Here is a 25,701-nt window from a genome sequence, read left to right as displayed (position 1 = left end):
TCACGTCTCTTCCATGAAATCATTCTTTCGAGGCCAGTTAAAGATTAGGAATATCAAGGATGATTACTTCAAATAATACAAATTTATATGTAAATTAATGTAATAAATACTTCTAACCATAATTTAAAAATGTCGAAATCACCTTTTTGAAGTTATATAAATCTAAAAATTGTCTTCTATCTAAGCTGTGTCTGAGACCTATTTCTGCTGCTATCGGAACCTGTATTCACATAATAAATGCTAAAAACTGTCTGTCTTAAATGACTAAACTAGATTGAATATACAGACTCACCTTTCGTTGTAAAAATCATATGTGAAGATTATGAAATCACTAAGTATTTAAATTTTTATGAAAGATCCAACATTCTTAGGTTCGAAAAAATTAGCACATGAGCATTTTAGTTGAATTTCCTGTCAAGGACTACCGTCTAGGATAAAGTTCAAGAGAAAAACACAAGGTCTTTAAATAACATTGATATTCAACTTAACCAAAGTCACAGGAATCAGACAGTACTTCATTTCAAAACAACTACAGCCTGATTAAAAGTTATAAGTTTAAGCAAGGTTTGAATTATCGACATTAGTATATGCCTATTTATAGTTGGTTGATAATTTATACGAGTATTTATTTCTATCTGGCTGCAATTACTAGTATTGTCTCTACTGCAGAAAAATAATGCAATAAAAACCTGAAAAGTATTTTGCCTATCTGTCTGTTCGTTCCGGTTAAGCTCTGAAACGGCTGGACCGATTTTGACGGGGCTTTCACTGGCAGATAGCTGATGTAATAAGGAGTAACTTAGGCTACTTTTATTTTAGAAATGTTTTTGTTTTGTAGCTCTGCAAGCGGAACAATATTTTTTTAATTCCACGTGGATGAAGCGCGGGCGCAGATAATAATAATGTTTAATAAATAAATCTTACATCAAACGCACGCTTGTTGCCTGCTAAAGGTCTGATTTGAATGGCAGTCGCCGAATATAATATAGCCTGGCCAGGCTTTTTAACATACTAAAGCTAATAAATAAAATAATTTTGATTCATAAAGCAGATAGGTTAAGATCGTGTTAAGTTCGGATCTTAGACTATAACAGATTATTTTAAAATTGTTGTTACTTATCTGTCTATTTTATTGGTATCGTATAATAAAATAAACATCTAATTAAGTAAAAATTTAAATTTCAAACAGATATTACATCATATACAGTATATCTTTATATTATTATTCGTTTCGGCTTTAAATATAATAATAACTCATAATAAATACACACAACAAATGATTTTCTTTGAATTTCTTTGTGGAAATTTATGTTATGGATAGTATTTGAATTAAAAGCAAAGGCGTCGACTTTCCGGCGCCGCCATACGATGGCTTTTGTCCGATAAAGGTGGTTTCTTACTGAGAGCATATTAAATTGAATATATATTTTATCATTATATTTATGATCTTATAATATTGCCATTTACCACATTTGTTCTCGGTGATCTTTGTTATCGATCTCGATAGTATTTTAAAGGATGCAATTAAATTATAACATTTTTAAGACCGTTGACAATTATTTTTGTTAATATTTTTTAAGTATAACCTTAAAATCAAATTCAGTATGACACAGCGGAATAAAGTGGAGTTTTTATTATAAGTCGATAACATGCGTTGAATTAATAATTTGAACCCAGTGAGTCATTGTCAATTTATCAACAAAGGAATAACGATAATTTGTTTTCGTTTCGTCGCCTGTCAATGATCTTTTATGCTGTTCGCTTACTGCCGATTATAAAGGATTGGAGCTAAACTAGTAAGCCTATTAAATATTATTTTGATGTTTTCACTGAAGCTATGAAAATAAAACTACATTTTTGTGTTCTTATATTCGATATTTTCTTTTTACTATTATAATATTACGTAATTATCTCCTTAATTCATATTTCAAGTATTTACATAGAAAATGTAGCTCTTTACGTATTGTGGTAGTTTAGTCGTTATCATATACATACGTAAGTATGTGTACTTAAACACTATTCAATCAATGGAATTAGTTGAAAACAAATTGGATGTTCTAAGCTGATAGACAACATATGAGTAATCCTAAAATGGTTTAATTTTGAATCGAATGTGGGTACCCCTAAAAAATGAGGCCAACTCAATGTTAATTTCTATCCTTTTAGATAAAAATACGACAAACGTTTTAATACATAGCAGTAAAATTTATAAAATTTATTGCATATTATATTTATTCATGCTATATACTATTTTGACCTGTATATGGACTGATAGGAATTAAGTTACACGTGTATATCACTGAGTTTTAGTACATGAGTTGACCTGCCTATTGACGGAGTTTACAGTGACCTGCCATGACTTTGGGTATATAATATATATGTATATGTATAATATATATATATATATATATATATGTGTATTTCAACACCATAATAAAGTTACGTTCGTAAATCTATTTTTTATCGACTTAAAAAAGAGGAGGTTTTCTATTCGACTATATTTTTTATGTTACATCATAACTTACTACTATTTTTTGATTTCGATGATTTCTTTTTAAATTCAAAGCTCGTGCTTTTTATGTGGTTTCACTTAAGTTTAATCGATAACTGACGAGTAATTTTTGAGTTATACTTAATAATCCGTATTTTATTGAAAATATTTTATTCGACTACCTACGTTGTATTTTATTTATTTATAATTTTTTTTCTTCTCGATGAAAATTAGTGACTTTTTTTTTTGTTTGGCAGCAAATACAATTATTGTTTAAGGACTCTTATATTGAAAAATTAAAAAGATTACATTATAAGTCTATTTTCGTGACATATTTTTTTTAAGGTCTTTAAAAATAATCAATTCGGCCCTTATCTACACTAATATAATAAAGCGGAGAAGTTTGTTTGTATGTTTAAACGCGCGAATCTCAGGAACTACTGGTTCGAATTGAAAAACTGTTTTTGTGTTAAATAGTCCATTTATAGGCTATATAACATTATGCTTGGACCAATAGGAGCTGAGCATTAATAAGAAAGGTTACGAAAACGGGAAAAATATTCTTTTTAGAGAGCTTCCGTTACGTGCGCTGCGTAAACGGTTGAATTACCCAAAAATTATTTATGACGGTGCTGATTGCCATTTAAAGTTCTAATAGAAGTCCGTAACAACGTATGAATAACTTTTAAAATTAACTCATTATAACCTTATTTATTATAATCAAATTTTATCTAAAATAATCATTGTTTGCGAAGTTGGTTTTATAGACATGATAGAAATCCTTATCCAAATAAAAACGTTATTCATCACAAATTTTTATTTTTGTACAAAATAGTGAACAAATTATTGGAATCATTTTATTTCAATGCACATCTTAGAAGATATCATAATTTTCAAATAACTTGCAACGAATATGAATAATCAGCACAAAAAATAAAAAGATGATTTTATTGCAATAGTATTAGCCAGGCATATGAATTTTTACGAATGAAAAATATTTCATCAACAACTCAATTTTATGAAGATAAACTTTGTCTTGTATAGAATTTAATTTAGTCGCGTGATTAAGAATATAATATTTAATTGTTTGCTCGCAAATCAAAAAAAAAGCAAACGACTTCAACTAAATCGACAAGTAACAAAATGTCAAGTAAATACGCATTATTACACCGCTAAAAATTTCATTGGTAATTTTGCCAAAAATGTTTAATGTGTGATGTGTGAAGTTTTAACGCAAAAGAAACACAATACTTTAACTTATTTTGACAAAATTACAAAATATTTTTTTGGAATTTACCAACCGGTTGCAGAAAATTCAATTATTCATTTTACTAACCACTTTTTAATTTTATTTAATAATTCATCATACGAATGCTTAGTAAATTTAATATGCAGTTTTGTAACTATACCACTTGATTCACTTGAATTGAAATTAATAAAATCCAAAATATTTTTTGAAATTTACTCAGCAGTTAAAGAAAATTTTATGAGTAATTTTCATATGCAGTGTTGTAATTATACCATACATACATATATTGAGTACAGTGAGATTACTACAATTACCTAAAATTTTGATTGATTGAGTGTTCTCCTCCATGGTAATCTTTAGTAAAAAGCGAAAGATTTATGTGTTTTGAAGGGAAATCGGAGTAACATTGAATAAACTATAGAAACTGTCTATAGTTCTCAATTGAAATCTAGTCTGCGCGATGCAGGATTTTAATATTAAAATAATATTTTATAGTAAGTTCACACTGTGTAGTTTTACAACAAGAATTGTAAAAATAGCGGAAGGATTTATAATAAAAAAGTAATTCAAAACATAAATAATGTTTGTAAATTTAAAGGCTTGGTAGCGAAAACTATTGCTACCCTGCCTAGTAAAATCACACATAGATAAATATTATTTTTGTGAAATTTTATAATTCATGAAATAATAAAATTTTATAGTTAAAATTGTAAAAATAATAAAAAAAAATCTAAATTTATAATCATTTTACAGCAATTCGATTAAATATTAATTCGATTAAATTCGATTAAATTCAACATTTTTTTTCAAATTGTATTGCTTCTAGTGTACTATCCGAAGGAACTTCGTTCTGTTATACGGCTTTCTATTTGAGTATTTTTAAAAAAAGAATAAAAGGAAATCTGGACTTGATTTAGTAAAAGAGTCACTTTATTAATTCGAAACAGTGGAAATAGAAAAGGCAAGTGGTCTCACCCGATGTTGACTGGAGACTGAGCCCTGAAGACTCGAGATTAATAAGCTTCTAATTCAAAGTGCTTACGAGGCACCAGTGTAAGGGTTATTACATACATAACACGTATATAACAGTTCCTACCCGGTGTCCCATGACACCACATAGTTTTAAGAATATTCGTAAATCTTCGAAGTTTGTTATTAAAATTTAATGAAGAGTTCCGTAATAATACAATGCAAATGAGATGTAAAAAAATGGTAATTTTACAAAAGAAAATATTATAAATCGAAAACTACTTGTCAGATCTCAATCAAATTTGAATGAGACCATATGGCACGCATCACATTGCGATTAAAAAATCATCGCAATCGGTCCACCCAGGTAAAGTTCTGAGGTAACATAGATAAAAAAAGAAATACAAGCGATTGAGAACCTCCTACTTTTATGGGAGTTGATTCAAAATCAAATGCAACGACGCCGCGTTGCACTGCCTTTCTTTGTAAGTCACCCGAGTTGCACAAAACATGGTTTAAACATATTTTAGTACGTTTTTTCGCATATTAACGCGGATGAAATCGCGGGGAACAGCTAGTGTAAGCATATAACTATTATAAAGACGTAAAATAACCTGCTAAACCTGTATGGATGTTTAGAGTTTTAATTTTATATATATTATTTATGAAATTCCATAGATTTTCCTGTTTTAATGAATACGATAAAACAATGATACAAACAGCATTGACCTTATAGCTCGAAGGTAAATATATCTTCGTGAGATACTTAGCTATATTATGTGAGTAGGAAGGAGATAATAACGTACTCTCTTCCTAGAATAACAACAAATGAAGCAGCTTGTTCTTAGGGTTCCGTATTCAAGAGATACGACTACTAAGACAACGGGGGCAGTATGTCCACCAACATCGGTGCATTATCTTGTTCCGTAATTACTTAAATTTTATAAAAAGTTTAGAGTAGATTTCTGTGTTAGTAGTACCTATTGAATTTAATTATTTCAATCGCCTCATATAGTGATCGCAACAGTTCATGTTCATCGGTATCGTAAATTCAGTTTTCAACAAATCGTAAAGTTTCAATGACTAAAAATAAACAAGAAGATTCAACGATTAATTTTACGTGTGTGCAATTCATACACGGCAGAAGTGAAACTTCTGAAAAGTAGCCTACGAAACATTTTTTACTGAGAATATCAAATACTGTGTAAAATAGTATACATTTCATTTTCTTCTATACAATTATTTTTTATTTTTATTTTTTAATTTTAATTTAACAGGTTTACCTACAGCTATTTACATTAATATAACTTAAAATTAATTATAAATAATACAAAATTAAATGCAATAACTAATTAAAGGTAAACACCACATGCAAAACAATAAAGACATTACACAAAAATTACACAAAAAATTACAATCACCAAACTTACTAGTTAAACTTAGTTATCTAAAAATATTCAAAACTAGAAAAAGAAAAGTTGTCCGCTGATGGTACCAGAATATAATAAAATTACAAAAACATTGTCAAATACTGTACACATATTTTAACACATTTTTACGATAGGAATAGATGGAATCAGCGTGAAGGTTTAGGTATATTATGTGTTTGTTTCTTTATCATGACGCATTTATGTTTCATCGAGTTCAAATCACAACCATTCTAAAAAAGAAACCACCAAAACACAATCTTGCTATTATGATAACGTTAAGAGTCAGCAGACGACGAGTTGGCGCAGCAGTCGGCGTGTTGCGCTAGCGGTCGCGGGTTTCATCTCCGCACATGACAAATATTTATATTTGCCATATATATGTTTGTCGTGGTCTGAGTGTTCGTTTTTGTGTGTTATGTGTGTTTCCGAACCCCCGACACTAGGGGAATTCCTACTGGGGGTCGTAGAGTCTGAAGAAGTTATATTTATTAACCTTTAAATAAACTATAAATAATATAATAAATGTGTGGCTACGACACTAAAGAATTTAGCCACCCCCTCTCTTCCCATGGGTGTCGTAAGAGGCGACTAAGGGATAACAAGGTTCCACAACCATCTTCGAACTTAAGAAGCCGACCGATGGCGGGATAACCATCCAACTGCTGGCTTTGAAATACACAGGCCGAAGACGGGCAGCAGCGTCTTTGGTGCGACAAAGCCAGTACTGCGGTCACCAACCCGCCTGCCCAGCGTGGTGACTATGGGCAAAACACATGAGTTCACGTTATTTTTGACGTAAACTTGTGGAGGCCTATGTCCAGCAGTGGACTGTATAGGCTGTAATGATGAAATAAATTTGACTGGATTCATACATTGTCTTCTGTTGACGTTGATGAAAATGTAGAGACTTTTTATAATATTTTGTATATCACAATAAAAAAAATGTACTCCATTGAATAAGCATAATTTTCAAAGATATCCAGTTGGGTTTGATACTGCTTTAAAGTGTTGCTTAAAGGAAAAAGCTTCTGTCTACATCTCTGTCAAATTTAAAGTTCATAGCACAAAAAACGAAGGACTTTTGTAATAACTTGTTAAAGCCTTTAGACCTCTTAGGGACAACACCACTGTGACAGCTTCAAAAAATCGATTTTTTGAAAACCATCTAGAAAAATCTAGAATACATTTAGGAATCGAATGCCGTTGGTTGCAGGTCGAAAAAATAATTATTTTCGGAGTCATCATCATCATCATTACAGCCTATACAGTCCACTGCTGGACATAGGCCTCCACAAGTTTACGCCAAAAATAACGTGAACTTATGTGTTTTGCCCATAGTCACCGCGCTGGGCAGGCGAGTTGGTGACCGCAGTACGGGCTTTGTCGCACCGAAGACGCTGCTGCCCTTCTTCGGCCTGTGTATTTCAAAGCCAGCAGTTGGATGGTTATCCCGCCATCGGTCGGCTTTTTAAGTTCCAAGATGGTTGTGGAACCTTGTTATCCCTTAGTCGCCTCTTACGACACCCACGGGAAGAGAGGGGGTGGCTAAATTCTTTAGTGCCGTAGCCACACAGCACTATTTTTATTTATTATTTTCGGAGATATTGAATATTTTGTGGAGCGGTGCAGCGCTCCGTGACGCTCGGGGTCCCGCGCCGCCTCAGCCAGGTGCGGGTCTCAACCGGTCGGCTAGTATTCTTTTGTCTCCCTTCACAAAAACCGACTATGGTCATAAATTTCGTTTCGAAATAAGATATAGGTGGCAATAGTTGAGAAATTGTCAAGGCAGGTATAGGGATAGCGTCACAGCGACAGTTTACGAATAGAAACCACGCTATTCGCATCTAAACGCTCCGAATCGTTTCGTTTACAAATATCGAACGCTCAAAATTATTCTTTTAACATCGAAATGAATAACGAGAAAGTGTACGCGGGGAAAAAGGGTACGAAACGGAGCTATCCGACGAAGTCTCGATCGAAAATTTCGAATCGAAAACCTCCGAACCGTTATAGCTCTGAAAATCGTTCTGCAGAGAATGTGAGCACGTCGGCGAAAAAGTTAAAATCGTCGGACGATTTAGAGATCGGTGTTACTAACGATTTTGGTTATCGTATAGTACACCTCTTTAATGCATTGAACATTATATCGACGTTAGTGAAGTGCAAAGTGTGTGATCACGATATAAAGTTCACTGAAAAAAGTTTGCGCGGACTCGGATTCAAAATCGAGGTCGATTGCGGCCATTGTGAAAAAGTGCAAATTAATTCGTGTCCTATGATTGACAATACATACGAAATAAATCGTCGGATCGTGTTCAGTATGCGTCTTCTTGGCGTCGGTTTGAATGGCCTGATGAAGTTTTGTGCATTTATGGACCTACCGCGCCCCATATTTCAATCCTTCTACGATCGAATCGTAAATTCGATTTCGATTGCCACTCAAGCTGTGAGCGCAGTGAGCAAAAAAAAGGCTGCACTTGAAGAGAAGAGAATTTCGTTGGAAAATGGGATGGAGGACGGAATTATCGTTTCAGGCGATGGATGGTGGCGAAAGCGCGGTTTTAGTTCGCTATTCGGCATAACATCGCTTATCGGCTGGTACACTAAAAAAGTGATCGACGTTGTTGTGAAATCGAAATATTGCAAAGCTTGCCAGCATTGGGAAGCAAAAGAAGGCACCGCGGAGTACTGGGAATGGAAAAGTACCCACGACGATGAGTGCCAGGCGAACCATAGCGGCTCCTCCGGAAAAATGGAAGTCGACTCAGCTATCGAAATGTTTCAACGATCTGAAGAGCTCTATGGCATAAAATATAAATATTATATTGGTGACGGCGATTCCAAAACGTTTTTGGGCATATCGAATAGCGATCCATACAATGGTTTCGAGATAAAAAAAAAGAGTGCATCGATCATGTCCAAAAACGCATGGGGACTCGCCTCCGCGAAATCGTGAAAAAACAAAAAGGATTGTCTGGCAGAGGAAAGCTCACTGGAAAATTGATCGACGAGTTGAGCACATATTACGGCTTGGCTATTCGGAGAAACAGCGATGATGTTGAAAAAATGAGGAAGGATATTTGGGCAACTATCAAGCATAAAATATCCACAGATAGTAAGCCACAACATGACGATTGCCCAAAGGGAGCCGAGTCATGGTGTTCGTGGCAGCGAGCGATTGCAAGCGGAAATATTTCTGAATATCGCCATAAGCCGCCTCTTCCTAAGGAAGTATTGGAGGCAATTACGCCAGTATATGAAAATTTGAGCAGAGACGATTTGCTGCAGCGTTGTTTGGGCGGCTTTACCCAAAACAACAACGAGAGCTTCAACAAATCGGTTTGGGCAATAGCCCCCAAGTGTCAGTCCGGGGGAAAAAAAATCATCGATATTGCCACTGATATCTCGGTATTATTATTCAACGATGGCCTGAGAAGCCTCATGAAAGTTTTGGAGACGTTGGGGGTAACCATCGGCCCAAATTGTTTCAATTTCTGCGTTGAAACCGACGCAGCACGGATCGAGCAGGCGGAGCGCTCGCTCACGGATGCTGCAAAAGAGGCAAGGAGAGCCTCTACAAGTTCGAGAAAAGTTGCTGGAGACCGTGATTTGCTTCTTGAAGGCCAGCTATATGGTGCTGGAATCGCTGACTAGGTAAGAAATTTTTTTTTCAATTTATCGCATAAAAACGAACTTCAAACTTTGAACGCGTTTTTCTCAAAACCACTTTTTTGAGTACGGCACGCAGTAGAACTCGAGCAATTCTTATCCGATCGACTTCAAATTTGGACTGCATCAATAAAACTAGAGTATCTAAAGAAGTACATAGGATTTTTTCGATATCTCAATAGATAAATAAATTATAGGCTTTTTTCGACGAGAAATTTTACTCGAAAATCGACTTTAAATTTCAAAAGCGTCCCATTTTTTTAAAAATCAATATTTTTTCAAATCCCTATGTACTTCTCTTCAAAATATCATATTATTAACGAAAACACTCGGTATTTTTTTCAGATCGACTTTGAAGACAGTTCTGCTGCGTGCCGCGAATCACTGCAGAAGCAACTGCACCTGACGCGGGAGCTTCCCCAGCGCCACCATGGGGCGTGAAAATTTAAAAAAAAATTGTTATGTATCTTTAATAAACAACGAACAAAACAAAAAAAGAAATTTGAAATATCTCTTTTTTTTTTCACAAAAAAAATTCTTGAAAAACGGCAACAAAAACAGGGGGTCACAGTGGTGTTGTCCCTTTGCGATTTTAGTCACAAAATCCTTTCTTAGAGAGTTTTTACTAACTATTAATTATTTTCCTGCCAAATTTATAGCTTGTAGTAAAATTATGTAGTATCTTATAAATATCTTCGAAAAACCTTAGACCTCTTTAGTGTCCTAGTGACCTCTTAGTCAAATCCGTGGTATCGTTGGTGTACATCTACAAAGTATTAAATCTCGCTTCAGCCTGTAATATCCCACTACTGGGCATAGGCCTCTTTCCCCATGTAGGAAAAGGATCAGAGCTTAATCCACCACGCTGCTCCAATGCGGGTTGGCGGATATTAGCGCTAGCTACAGTGCTAACTACACATTAACTACTGTGTTAACGCTAGCAAACATTAAATACTTTTTTTCAATTTTTTAGTGCCTCGCACAAAAATGAAGAACTTTTATAAAAATGTTCGACAGCCTTGAGACCTTTTTGATGCAGTCCTAGTCGCAAGATCCGTTTTTAGAGGACCTCTACTAACTATAAACTATTTCTCTGCCAAATTTCGTTTTCATACGTTGAGCGGATTTTGAGATTTCGTGATAAGTCAATGACCTAACAATTATATATATATATATATATATATATATATATATATATATATATATATATATATATATATATATTGTTAGCATAATATCGATTATTTTAATACGTTTTGTAACGTCATGCAACAACGTCAATAAAAGCAGTCCCTACCCGTTCAGAGGGCTCTTTTGCTTCTCAGCTTTCGGAACGATAGGTCGTTGTTTCATGACGAGTGCGTTGATCATTTTTATATTCAAAGTAACCGTTGTTTGCTTGGTTAATTTAAATTGTAATTCTCGGTCATTATTTTCGATTACGTTCGCGGTTAAGGTTAATTTCGTGATAATTGTTGTGTTTGTAAAAATTAGTAATAAATAGAAGTTAAGTGTTCGGTTTTCTGTCTTTTTTTTAAATAAATAAGTTTGTTTCTCCTAAAAATATATATCCTTTGCCCTAAGGTTGCCTGGAAGAGATTGCTCTTAAGCAATAAGGCCACCTTTTGTACATTCTTTTTTTCTACAAATTATTGCTAGCGTTGCTTGCTTATTTTATTTGTTTGGTGTACAATAAAGTGTATATATATATATATATATATATATATATATATATATAAATAAAAATAAAAATAAAAAAGCCTTTTATTTCTTGCGTCATTTCATTACAGATTTTTGACTAAAATTATTGCATTAAAATTGTTGAAAAAATTTAATAACATTATCAGACTGAAAATAAACAAACTATGATATAATGACAAATTATTAAAAAAACTATTGTTGTAAAAAAATTAATTAATAATTGATTTTTTTAATATCACATTTATGAATAATTTTTGTCTGATTGACTGTATGATATCTATTTGTCAAGGTATTTACATTACACTCATAATTGTCAATAAAGCTAATAATTTTATTAATAACTCAAATTCAAAAAAAAAAAAAAATATTTGTCAAGGTATTTATATTACATTCATAATTGTCAATATAGCATATAATTAATAACTCAAATTCAAAAATATTTGTCAAGGTTTACATTACATTCATAATTAAATAAAATAACACTCAATAATTCAATTTAAAATAAATATCAGTCAATGCAAATAAAAATCAGAATAAATAAATTTAGAATTTAGAAATATATAGTTGAGATGCAAGAACCCCTCTCAGGTAAAGGCCTCCTCCAGAGAATGCCACGTGTCTCTATCTTTAGCTATGTTTAGCCAGTCTCGGCCTGCGGTGTGTGTTAAGTCGTCAGCCCATCTCGTAAGTGGTCTTCCTACTCTTCTGTAGCCTTGCGGACCTGTCCACTCTGTAACTCGTTTCGTCCATCTTTCGTCAGTTAATCTAGATACATGTCCAGCCCATTTCCATTTTAATTTCATAGCGAAGTTTAATGCGTCGATCACTTCTGACTTCTCTCTAATAATTGTGTGCCTTATTTTCTGCATTTTTCTGATCTTTAACATGCTTCTTTCCATGGCTCTCTGAGTTGTTTTAATTTTATGTTTGGCTTTAGATGTAAATTTCCATGTTTGACATGCATAGGTTAAAGAAGGCAGAAGACATGTATTCATTATTTTTCTTTTCAAATTCACAGAGAAATGTCCTTTTAGAACTTCTTTATAGCTCCAAAACTTGCTCCAGGTTTTTTTAATTCTTCTTGTGATTTCTTGGTCATTATTTTGTGCTTTGAAGGATATTTGTTTTCCGAGGTAAATGTAGCTATCTACGTACTCAAGATGAATGTTGTTTAATTTTATAGGATTAACTATGCTGTTTGTTATAATTTTTGTTTTATTTAGATTTATTTCAAGCCCAACTGTTTTACTAGCTTCATGTAGAGTTGATATCATGTATTCCAATTTTTTACTACTTTCAGACATAAGGACGATGTCATCAGCGAATCTTAGATGTGACAGGTATTTTCCTTTAATATTTAATCCCATTTGATTCCAATCAAGTCCGCTGATCACATGTTCCAAAACTCCTATAAAAATTCTGGGCGAGAGAGGGTCACCCTGTCTGACTCCTCGTTTTATTTTTACAGGTGGTCCTATGCTCTCCAATTGTACTCTGCTTTGGCATTTTTCGTAAATATGTTTCAATATTTTGATATAGGTTATATCAACGTTTTGAGATAATAGAGTTTCCCATATCGAAGCATGTGATAGAGTATCGAAAGCCTTCTGGTAATTGATGAAACATATGTAGAGTGGTCTTCGAAATTCTTGGTATTTCTCTATTATTTGTTCAAGGGTATGGATATGATCGATAGTACTAAAACCTTTTCTGAAACCCGCTTGCTCCATCGGTTGTTTGGAATCTACTACTTGACTAATCCTTTTTTCAATGATCGAAGAGAAAAGTTTGTATAGGGATGGTAATAAGCTTATTGGGCGGTAATTGGAGATATCTTTTGGATTACCTTTTTTGTACAACAATATAATATTTGATTCGGACCATTGCTGAGGGGTGGAAATCGTGTTCAAAATTAAGTTGAAAAGTTTTACCAATGGAGTTACAAGTAATTGGTGACCTACCTTGATGGCTTCGTTGGTTATTTTATCAGTGCCTGGACTTTTCTCTGATTTCATTCTCTTAATATGATAGAGTATCTCAGCTTCTTTAATTGGCTCTATTCCTCCTGAATAGTCCATATTGGTAAGTTTTTCTAAATTGTTTGTCTGTGTATTTGTAGGGCAATTGTATAAATCTTTGTAAAAAGATGTTGCAATATTTAATATGGCGTCTCTACTGTTACATATTTTATCTTGATTTTGGAGCCCTTCTATCCAATTTTTGTGAGTCCGTAATTCTTTGTATGCTCGTTTTAAACTGCCAGTTGAATTTAGGTGTTTCTCTATTGTGCGAGATCTGAAACTGCTATAGTCATATTTAATGTATTTGCTAATTATTTTGTAAAGCGCTTTAAGCTCGTTTTTCATACTTCGTGTCTTTGGTTTCTTATTATGGAGTTCATGTCGTCGTGATATTAACTGTCGTGTTCGATTGGTCATTATAGATGGTTTTTCAGAGTTGCAGTTGGCTTTTTTAAGGCTGGTTTGAATTATGTTTATTATTTGGTCATGATATTCTTGGACCGTAAGTTGTGTTTCATCTTTTGCGAGTTTGTATAAATTGTCATGTAGAGATGTCAGGTAGGTGGATATCTGGGCGTCCGTTTTTAAAGGTATGGTTACATTATTGTTGAAGGTCGCTCTGCTTTTTTTAGGCATCCGTATTTTAACTGTAGCTCTTAGTGGTCTGTGATCAGATGGAAACGTTATATTAAGGACTTCGATGTTATAAAAGTTTCTAGGAAAGTTAGATAGAATATAATCAAGTTCGTTTTTAGTTTTTCCATCTGGTGATCTCCACGTCCATCTATTTCTAGTTTTCTTTTTGAAAAATGTATTTATGACTGATAGCTTGTTTTCGTAAGCAAACTCAATTAGTCTCTCACCTCGAATATTTCTTATTCCGTAGCCGTAATTCTTCATTATTAATTTTTCATCGGGCAATGGCATTCCAATTTTAGCATTAAAGTCTCCCATCACTATTATTTTCTTTTTGCCTGCGAGTAATAGAGCTTTATCGATAGTAATATAAAATTGTTCTACTAAACAGTCGTCAGCAGCATCCGTAGGAGAGTATACTTGGATAATCACCAATTCAAAGTTGTTAATATTTAATAATAATAGGGAGACTCGTTCGGACAAACCAATTATTGCTTCTATATAATTCTTTAAATATTTTTTTATTATGAAACCTACCCCATACAGTCCCGCTGTTTCTCCTACGTAGTGAAAAATAAAATCGTCGTACTCTTGAATTACGTTCCCGACTTTCCTTACTTCGGATAATCCCATTATATCAAATTTCTTGTTTTTCATTGACTCTATAAGTTATATGAGACGGTCATAGGATGACAGAGTTCTGACATTATAGGTGACTATATAGAGCAAGTTCATCCCTGGAGGGTTTTGGTCATGCACTCCCTTGGTGACCAGCCTTATTGGGAGCCTAGGAGGGGTGGCCTCGCGCTATTTATTTCTTGAAGATTCAGGTCCTTGACTCGTAAGGGCAATGGGTTCAAGAGATTCTCTCTCATGTCGTGCAGTGAAAAAGCCAGTGATACTGTTTTTGTTCTTTTTGGCCTGTTGAGTATTCGTCGAAGGTTTTTGGGTTTTATTTATTACGGGGGATGAAGATAGAGCTCTCTTTTTAGAATGTTCAGAATGTTCATTTTGCTGTGTTCGTTTATTGAGAATTACAATTTTGTCGTACTTTAGCACAGCAAATTTGCCTTGTTCTCGCTGTTTTCGTAATTCTGCTTGTAGACTTTTTCTTTTTTCTAGGACATGTCTCGGGAAGTCTTCATTTATGTTGTATGTACTCCCCTTTAAATATTTTCTGTTTCTTATGGTTTCCAGTTTTTTTCCCATTGTAAGAAAAGTTACAATTATAGGTCTAGGTGTGACTTGTTTCTTACCTATGCGTCTTATATACTCTATGTCTGATATGTTACAAGACATTTTCATATTTTCGGTAAGAAACTTAATTATTTTTGCTTGAAGCTGGAAATAGTTCTCTTCATCCTCTGCAATGCCAAAAAATACTAAGTTTTTCTTTCTGCTTTGCCTTTCTAAGTACTCGATCTTCCCTTGTTGTTCTTCTAATTTTTGAGATAAAATACTGTGCTTGGATTCGATTTCTTTAAACTTTTCATTTATATTTGAATTTATAATATTGGTTATGTTCGATTGCATTTCTTTCATCTCTTCTTTTTGACATTGGAGATCTATTTGTATTTCTTTAAGAATTTTTGTAATTTCTTCCATGATGTTTAGTTTCTCTCTTCGTCGCTATATGACGTACACTTTAGTTTACACTGCCCAGCACTAGATGGCGTTCTAAGGTATTTCTGTTTTTTTTCTGTTCGACACGAAGAAGTTTTGCTATTGAACCATAGATGGCGCTGGTTGCTAATTTAACTCGATAATCTTTTGTTGTTTATGTTTTTAGGTTATAATATTGCATCTTTTCACTTGCTTTCACTGTTTTCACTCAAATTAAGTAAAATATGTACCTTGTTTTAGCTTGAGTCGTATTTCAATCGAATATTATATGCTGAGCAGGTTATTTCTAAGTTTATTGTTTGAAATTTTTCCGTTGTTGTTCTTCTTATATTTCTAAGATTTCTTGTGTATTCTTGAGTTTTCTTTAGTAAATTATAGTTCGAATCACAGATTTTATATGTCAAAATAATTTTTATACGATTATTGCACTTTCTGTTCACTTTATATATTTTTAATTGACTTTAAATACGGAGCTTCGTTGTAAGTAGTGTTGACAGCGCGAAGGTCCTACCCTCATCTCCTATATATATATATATATATATATATATATATATATATATATATATATATATATATATATATATATATATATATATATAATTGTTACAAATGTAATCAAATTATGGTAATTGTGTATTAGGTACATATTATACATATTTTATATGTCTCAAACTATTTTATACCCTATAAAAATAACTAACTAAATAAATATGAAATATTGATATTATACGCAGAAATTTAAATGACCATTACAGCAAAAAAATAAAAATAAAAATAAAAATATAGGTAAACCATACAAGAATTTTTAATAGCTTAAAAATATATATATGGTAAAACCGGGAGAGATGCCGCAGTGGGATAGATGCCTCATGTTCTAAAAACCTAACATCCCGAACTCACAAATAAAAATTAATCGCATAAGTAGGAGTCGAAGACACCCCGTACCTCAGATATCCACAGATATTCGTGTGGCAAGGACGCGTTTGGATCGTGTGTGTAATTTTCTCAGTGGCAAATTTTACAAACACGTCAAAGTTTTAAAGGTTAGTATTTAAGGTTGTATAATTTTATAAATAGTAATAAATTCCGTTATATTTTTTATCACGTCTATATACTGGGTCATTGAGTCTGCATATAGTTGTAAATAGATGCTATTTTGTTTATAATTTATTTAAAAAATACGTGGGCATCTATCCCAATCACAAAGGATAGTTGCCCTGATTTTTTGAGGTATAGGTGCCCCCATCTTTCCCTTCATTCATCATATACAGAGTAAGTTTATATGTATAATTTTTTTTGTGTCTGTTATATTTTTTATGTATTTAGGTATATTTATGTTTGGATGTTTTACTGATTTTAGCAGAACTATGCCACGAAAATATAAAAGAAAGGAAGAAATGCGAGCTCGAGTATGTTCTTGGACTATAGAAAACCTACAGTCAGCTTTCGATGAGAAAGTATGATTGTGCAATGTGCATGTTGACACTTGATATGAATATTTTAGACCAACAATTAAGAATTTATACTTTTGTTAAATAAATGCTTGTAAAATTTAATTAAATTTATATATATAGTAATTTGTGTGATATAAAAATTATGTTCTAATTATAACAATTAAAATATATAAAAAACAGAAAAATTTTTTCATTGCTATGGCCCATGTTTCTTGGAGACAATCGATGTTTTAGGAGTAGCCTAACCTAACATTTGGTTTTTGGTTTTTCGTTTACACGGTTTAAAGGGCATCTATCCTACTCACTATTTTCATGGTGAGGCAACTATCCATATAGGTAGGCATCTATCCTCAAAAAAAAGGGTTCACGAAACGCTAATTTCTGAGAAAAAAATAGTCATAATTCAACATAAAGGATTGAGCTAGCTACATTAATAAAAATTATTCGTATAAAAAACATATTTTTAAAATTAGGTGGCAATTTCAAAAAGTGAGGCATCTATCCCGGTTTTACCCTATTTAAAAATTTGTAGTGTTAAGTACTGTATACATATCCCACTGTAGCTTCATTTGTGAAACCGACTCATACTTAGCCGGTATTTTTATACTGTGTAACAAAAAATAAAAACGAAGAAAAACAAAACTGAAAAGCGTAAAAAAGGTATGACGGTGTTAAAGCACGCTATGGAATTTTACTTCATACCTGGAAATTTTACGTTACGTTGCTATTATAGAATATTTAGATATTATTCATTAGTTGTAGTTCAATAGCTTCGTTTATTTTATTCACTTCATTTGCTTCAGCCTGTAATATCCCACTACCGGGCATATGCCTCTTTCCCCATGAAGGTGAAGGATCAGAGCTTAATCCACCACGCTGTTCCAATGCGGGTTGGCGGATATATTCCCTATTATGAGTAATGATCGCTATCAGGTGTACATGATAACAACCAGGACCGACGGCTTAACGTGCTCTGCGAGGCACGGTGGGGAGACCCACAAGGACTGCACAAACATCCAGACCACGGCAAACACCTGTATGGCCAATACAAATGTTTATCATGTGCGGGGATCGAACCCGCAACCGCCAGCGCAACAGGTACAATCCATGGCTGTAATCGTTGCGCCAACGCGGCGTTTATTTTATACTTAAAAATAATCATCAATCAATTCATATAATAAAAATGTAACGTATCGCTGTCTGTACATAGAAGATATGTGAGAAAAATAGTATATTTCATTACAAGTGTGGAAAGGCTGTTATTGCAAAGAGTTCAGTTTCAGAGGTTGACAGTGGGAACAAGTTGCAATGACGGTTCCGCACGTGTACTGAACGACTATTTTTAATACAGTTGCGAAAAAATGAAGCAATTTAATAAATAATAAAAAGAAAATTTCTGAAAAATGGCGCCAACCGTAGAACCACCCATTCTGGTAGGCAAAGGGAACTATGCCCATACAGCCAAGTCTTTAGTAGAAGTTTTATATTGATATGAAATGAAAATGAAATTTAATGAGATGAAATGAAATGAAACCTAACCAAACTCATTCAATCAAATCATTAAATCTGATATTGAAACAAATTAGTAGCTTCTTTTTACAAATATACGTATTTTCATGAATTATAAAAACTTCTATGAATTTTTTTAGTAAAAACTTCATGGTTGGTTTTTCTTTTTAATAGACATTATTTTGACAGTTGGGAAAGAGAACGCACGAGTTCGGGAAAAGCAAAAAAAAAACAAGAGTATGTAATAGCCCACATCCCGACCGCTATACGTCCCTGCAATACGCCACTTTTTGAGTAACTGTATTATAAATAACTGAGGTAGGGCACAGCAGGAATTTCCTGCTCAAAGTATGGAGCAGCCCGACTGGGGTAGATAGTTTCTATGAAACATATACAGCAGCTATAAGTTCGCCTGATGAGTTATTTATATTGCAGCCTGAAAATAAAACTAAAAATGTGGTGTATAGAGAGGTTTTATAAAAACAACTATTAAATTATACTAAATTGTCCCTTTTAGACAGTTACTCTTAAAGTTTTTAAGTGTGATAATTAATTCAAGTGATTGAAGTAAGAAAATAATTTGCGTTAAACATCTTAATAGTAATGCATATCTTCATATAATTATATTATAAAACAAAATCCCCAAAAGTGTATGTGATCGATTCCCTCAAAATCTACTGAACGGATTTTCATGCGGTTTCACCAATGGAGAAAGGGCTTCAAGAGGAAGGCTTACGAAACGGCTAAGCCGATTTTGATGAGAGTTTCACTGGAAGTTTGCCGGGAAAACTTTGTGACACACTGATTTCAACGCGGGCGAAGCCGCGGGCACAGCTAGTATATATTTTCTTTTATGTCACTAGGTCGGCAAACAAGCGTACGGCTCACCTGATGGTAAGCGATTACCGTAGCTTATAGACACCTGCAACACCAGAAGCATCGCAAGCGCGTTGCCGACCCAATCCCCAATCCCCCAGGAGCTCTGGTCACCTTACTCACCAACAGGAACACAATACTGCTTGAAAACAGTATTATTTTGCTGTGATCTTCTGTAAGGTCGAGGTACTACCCCAGTCGGGCTGCTCCATATTTTGAGCAGGAAATTCCTGCTGTGCCCTACATCAGTTAACGCGTAATCAAAGATGACTCAAAAAGTACTCATTATTTATTGAATATACTTAAATGAGACCACATGACTAGTATTAGCTTTTGATTTATAAAAGAAACATCAAAATCGGTGCACCCAGTAAAAAGTTATGAGGTAGGCCTAATAAAATGTATGGTGACAAAAAACAGTCGAGTAAATACGGATTATTAAATTTATTTCAAAAATTCTGGTTAGATTTCAATTAAAATAAAATGGGATCACACGACAAGTAACACCTTTTGAATAAAAAAAAAATCATCGTACATAAAAAAAAAATACTACCGAATTGAGAACCTTTTTGGAAGTCGAATTCAAAATTTTATGTTGTTGTACCTCCTTTAATTCTTTAAGCCGTTCCATATACAGATGTATAGACAGATAGACTAACATTTAAAAAAACATTTTTTAATCATGTAAATAAAATAAAAACAATATAAATATGTGACCTCCTTTAACTTATTTAAGCCGTTTCAGAGACAGATGTAGCTACACACACATGTAAGCTGTGTGGCTACGGCAATAAAGAATATAGCTACCCCCTCTCTTCCCGTGGGTGTCGTAAGAGGCGACTAAGGTATAACACAGTTCCACTACCACCTTGGAACTTAAAAAGCCGACCAGTGGTGGGCTAACCATCCAACTGCTGGTTTTGAAATATCCAGGCCGAAGACGGGCAGCAGCGTCTTCAGTGCGACAAAGTCAGCCCTGCGGTCACCAACCCGCCTGCCCAGCGTGGTGACTATGGGCAAAACACATGAGTTCACGTCATTTTTGGCGCGAACTTGTGGAGGCCTATGTTCAGGAGTGGACTGCGATAGGCTGAAATAATGAGAGACAGATTTAGAGACAAACAGACTAAAATTTAAATCAAAAAAATAAGTGACTATAAATACTTGACAAAATACAGTAAATGTTTTGGTATGCAGAATGTGATATTTTAACATTATTTCTTTATTTACTATTTATATATTTTATATTTATTTTATTGTTTAAATCTTTTGGAATTTGAATTGGGTTTTCTCGCAAAAAAAATTGTTTTGAATAGAAAAGTGTTTGGTTATTAATATTAACCTGGGCGATAGGTATTTGGTTTAGCTATTCCGAAGATGTGCTGGGAAATACAGAAAAATAGATAGACAAAAAAAAAATCGTTTGTTTGTATTTTAGTATCATGTAAATAACTATATGCACATGAAACAACATAATTACTTTAAAATCGCTGACAAACTCTTCATTTTTTATTATTATATTACATGCTTATATTCGCTCACAAAAAAGTCTACAGTCTATCTATAATATAAAAATGAGTCGCTGAATGTGTTGCTAAGCGCAAAACTCGAGAACGGTTGGACCGATTTCGCTAATTCTTTTTTTAAAATATTCCTTGAAGTACGAGGATGGTTCTTACGGAGACAAAAATTCAAAAAAAAATTAAATTTCCTGAAAAAGTCTAAAAACAACACTTTTCTATACTCCCATACAAAAGATTTGTGATAATACTTAAAAGTCAATTTGAACTTTAATACCATACGATAAAGTTTGTGTTAGGCGATACGAAGTTCGCCGGGTCAGCTAGTAAACAAATAGATATATTTTATGTAGGTATCGGCACGGACATTGAGCGCACGGCGACAGAGTTATAGCAACTCTCTCACTCACTCCCTCATCGTACATGGGTCGCAAATAGAAAATAGTTCAGCTCGGTACAAATATAAAAATAAATTAAATATAAATATAACAAAAAATCAATAAGGTAATACAATATCAGCGAATATTTGGCACGGGTATACTCTTTTAAAATAAAACATAAATAAAACAAGAAAGAATTCTGAGAATCATTTACTACATACTACATAATTAACGTTTCGAGAAGTTTATAGACTGTTAGTCAGTGCCAAACCTGCGTAGTTACGCACGGTTGTCAGTTGACAAGCCTATTAGATCGTAGGCATAATTCGTAGTTAGGTACACATTTTAAATTATAATTAAATATTTAGTTCTTAAGTTTTGAATTGTAAATATGTATAATATTTTGTATAAATAAAGATTAATATATTTTAAATTTATATCAATACATTTATTATTTTACACATTATAATACACAAAATTTGGATTCCTTTTAAACGACAGTAAAAGGAAAAAGTTTGTAAATTCAGTTTGATTTAAGATAGGCTATATCGATACTATATAAATCCGATTAATTACTCAGTAACCGGTTTTTGTACCTCTCCTGCGCATAACTTTAAATCAAGCTGTATGGTTTAGAACTTTTGTTTTATACTTAATAGTCTGTATATTAAAGTCGAGTTCATATAAATTTTAAATCAAAGGTTAACTAACAAAGTAAAAATAAATAAATTGATACCAGTATTAGTAGTAGTAGTAATTAGGCTAAATAAGTAAGTACCTACTCGTTATTAATTTGTTTTATTTCCTTAAAGTTTGGCGCTAGATCGTAATTAGTAATTTTAATACTTGATAACTTTTTAAATTACATATTTCTTTCCTTTTATTCCTTCTCTACTTAATTTAAACATTTTCATCAAACAAGCGTATTATTTAGCGTTTAGAAGAAGGCAAAATGCCGCATATTTTTTACTAAACGTTTTTAATTTATTTCAAATTATAAATTATTTACATTTAATATAGTAAAAATTACCTAATTTGACGAGATTATATTAAGATTTATAAATATGTACTGTTTTTGTAAACTTTAATTATTATATTCCTCAATATTACTTACTTTACTACGTACTAACTTATAAGTATTTGCTAAAATACAGTTGATTAAGATAAACAAATAACACTTCTCAGTTATAATTAATACTTCCGAGTTGCTGTTCGATTAAGAATGAAAATTAACAAACAATATTATTATATCTTATTATATATCTTGCTATAAGCTTGAGATTGATTACAAAAAAAAAAAAAAACTATTTGAAGCAAGTCGTTACACGAGAGGTCTCTTAGCATCGTAAAATTAGACTGAGTGTAATAAGAAGAAAGTAATATCTACATATGTTGTAAAGAAACTTTTTTTGTGTAATAGTAGCTTTCACACTCTATAAAATAATAAATGGATTGGGTTGCCTGGAAGAAATGGTTAATTAGCCGTAAGGCCGCCCATTGTACTTCACTGTCTGTAACTATCTTTATGCTTTGTTTGTAATATATTTGCTGCGTACATTAAAGTATGAAATAAATATAATAATTGTGTTTCCTCGCAAACGAAAAAAAAAAAGACTTCAATTACATCGACAAGTAACACAACGTAAGTAGATGAAAAAAATTAACAAACTCACTAGTCGTCACTACTATTTTCGAAGGCTTCCCTCGATTTCTCTAAGATTTAATGATCAGATCCTGGTTTCCTTATTATGGTACCTCACTTGGGATATCTCATTTCCAACAAAAAAAAAAAAAGAATTATCAAAACCGGTTGATAAACGACGAGGATGTCCTCGAATATACATAAAATGTAATAAATACATGTGTGGTGTAATAAAAATTCCTTAAAATTCCCATTATTTTTTCTTCACTATTTCATCACCAACTCTAACTAGTTCATCTTTTTATTTAAGGATAAAATAATAATAATAAAAAGTAATATGTAGAACAATTAAAATCGTCATGAATAAATGTAATATTAATTTTTGTCATCTACCAAAAATCGAAAAATATTAACATTTTTAATATCACATCAAAAATCGACCGTTCTAAATGAATTCCCATAATTATGTGTGGATAATACATATGGGATACATATATATATATATTAGCTGACCCCGTAAACGTTGTTTTGCCATATATGTTATTAACCCCCTTAATCCGCCCCCCACTTCTAGCTTAGGGGTATGAAAAATAAATGTTGGCTGATCCTCAGACCTACCCGATACGCACACAAAATTTCATAAAAATCGGTCCAGCCGTTTTAGAGGAGTATTGTAACTAGCATTGTCACACGAGAATTGTATATATATAAGAATATATAATGGTATATATGTGTACATGTATGTATAAAAAATATATAACTATTGATAAAGATACAATATTAAACTTTAATTGAATTTTGCGTGCCCTTGCATGTTTGGGTGTGTAAACGTGCTTGCTGTCTATCTCCCTTCTTCTCTTCGATTCGCAAGCGTAAAGGGATTTTGAAGATAAATAGTTCAAGGTAGATTCATCGACACTCATTTCGCTAATCTGAAAGCACCTCAACTTATTGTTACAGATCAGTAGAGTGTAGTAGCATTTTCGTTAGCTTTTTGCTTTGTTTTCCTCACATTTGTTAGGATCTCACTAGCTCGGTGTATACGTGTCTGTGATCAGTAAAACTTCTATAAATAATTATGCTGTATCAAACAAGGTCGAGGTCTACCAAGCGCAACAAAGCGAGACTTATTGATGCATATTTATTACGCAAAAATGTATAAATAATTTATTTTACCCACAGAACTTTACCACGGTTCACGGGCAATCTGTATTAAATTTTACCACTTGGATATTTACACTGGAATGCTCATATGATTTAGATAAACATAATTATATGCATTACATATAAGATATTGAAGCTTCGGTAATTATTATTAGTTGTTAGTTCATCATAAAGTGATCTAGATCACTTGTAAGTTTCTAATGAATTTGGTTTTGTGGATGATGCGTATAAGTAGGGAAATCAAATATATGAATACTTCAGTAAAAATCTAAAAAAAAAATCAATAAATAGAATTATTTATATCAGTCTCTAATCATCAATTACAGTCAATGTTATTAATTATTGAAATTTAAGAAAAAGTCAAAAAAGCCATAATTATTTGTCCTTAAAAATAAATCTAAAAAAAAAATACTACCAAATAAACATATATTTTATGGCATAGTGTTAAATATATATAAATAATTCACTAATATAAATTCGACTCCCTAACATTCGACGAGGCTTTTCTGGATTTTTAACTCGAAGTACACTGGAGCAAGCATTTAATACAGACATAGTAATATTTTTAGACGATGAAACAAGCGTCATGTTCAAAACGAGATTTCGTCTTTTGTCTGTTCTAATCGTGTTTTTAGGAATAGTATTCCATATAAGGAACACGTACTACACTATAATAGGTACAACATGGGGATTAAATAAATATATATTTTTTATTAGTAAAGTAAACAACTATTTAAAACACCGTATAATAATTTAATAACAATGCATTATTCTTTACTGTTGTGTAGTTACGGCAGTAAAGAATATAGTTTACTCCCTCTCTTCCCGTGGGTGTCGTAGAGGCGACTAAGGGATAGCACAGTTCCACTATCACCTGGGAACTTCTGAAGCTAACTAAGTGCAGGATAACCATTCAACTGATGGCTTTGAAATACACAAGTCGAAGACGGGCAGCAGCGTCTTAGGTGCGATAAAGCCAGCCCTGCGGTCACCAACTAGCCTGCTCAGCGTGGTGAATAGTCACCATTGCAGTGCCGGATTAGCCACGTAGCAAGAGTAGCAAATGCTACGGGCCCCGCGAATTGGGGGGCCCCGCGCTCCAACGCCTGTCTGACCGTAATTAAAAAAATATCAATTTAGATAGGAGCGTAAAATATCTCGCATGCCTTAAACGCGAAGCGTTTATGCTATGCTTTACTTCCAACTCCAGTCGACAAGTTCAAAATGGTCGAAAATAGAGATAGTGCTCTTAAAATTATGCTCATTGAATCCGGAATGACGTCTAGAAACATGTTCTAAAAGCGTGTATTAGGACATAAAAAATGCAAAAGTTATAAACAATTAAAAGAAGGAAAAATGGCCTTTCG

At 33.0% G+C, this 25,701-nt stretch overlaps 1 protein-coding gene, 1 long non-coding RNA gene and 1 pseudogene across 2 annotated transcripts; 1 reads left to right on the top strand and 2 right to left on the bottom strand.

Annotated features, from left to right (window-relative positions):
- Positions 1–4,031: 4,031 nt before the first annotated feature.
- LOC123653350 lies at positions 4,032–4,139 on the bottom strand (annotated as a pseudogene).
- Positions 4,140–9,503: 5,364 nt separating this feature from the next.
- Positions 9,504–10,305, top strand: LOC123653343. The gene is made up of 2 exons (XR_006743070.1): positions 9,504–9,793; positions 10,154–10,305. It is a non-coding gene; the product is annotated as an uncharacterized LOC123653343 (long non-coding RNA).
- A 4,668-nt stretch (positions 10,306–14,973) lies between these two features.
- Positions 14,974–15,771, bottom strand: LOC123670300. The gene has a single exon (XM_045603808.1). It carries the CDS (start codon positions 15,769–15,771, stop codon positions 14,974–14,976), a length of 798 nt encoding a protein of 265 aa, XP_045459764.1.
- Positions 15,772–25,701: the final 9,930 nt, after the last annotated feature.

The sequence above is a fragment of the Melitaea cinxia genome, chromosome 4 (assembly GCF_905220565.1).
Source record: "Melitaea cinxia chromosome 4, ilMelCinx1.1, whole genome shotgun sequence".
In the NCBI taxonomy this organism is placed as follows: Eukaryota; Metazoa; Arthropoda; class Insecta; order Lepidoptera; family Nymphalidae; genus Melitaea; species Melitaea cinxia.
Note: the sequence above shows the minus strand (reverse complement) of the source record. Positions and strands in the feature narration are given on the sequence as shown.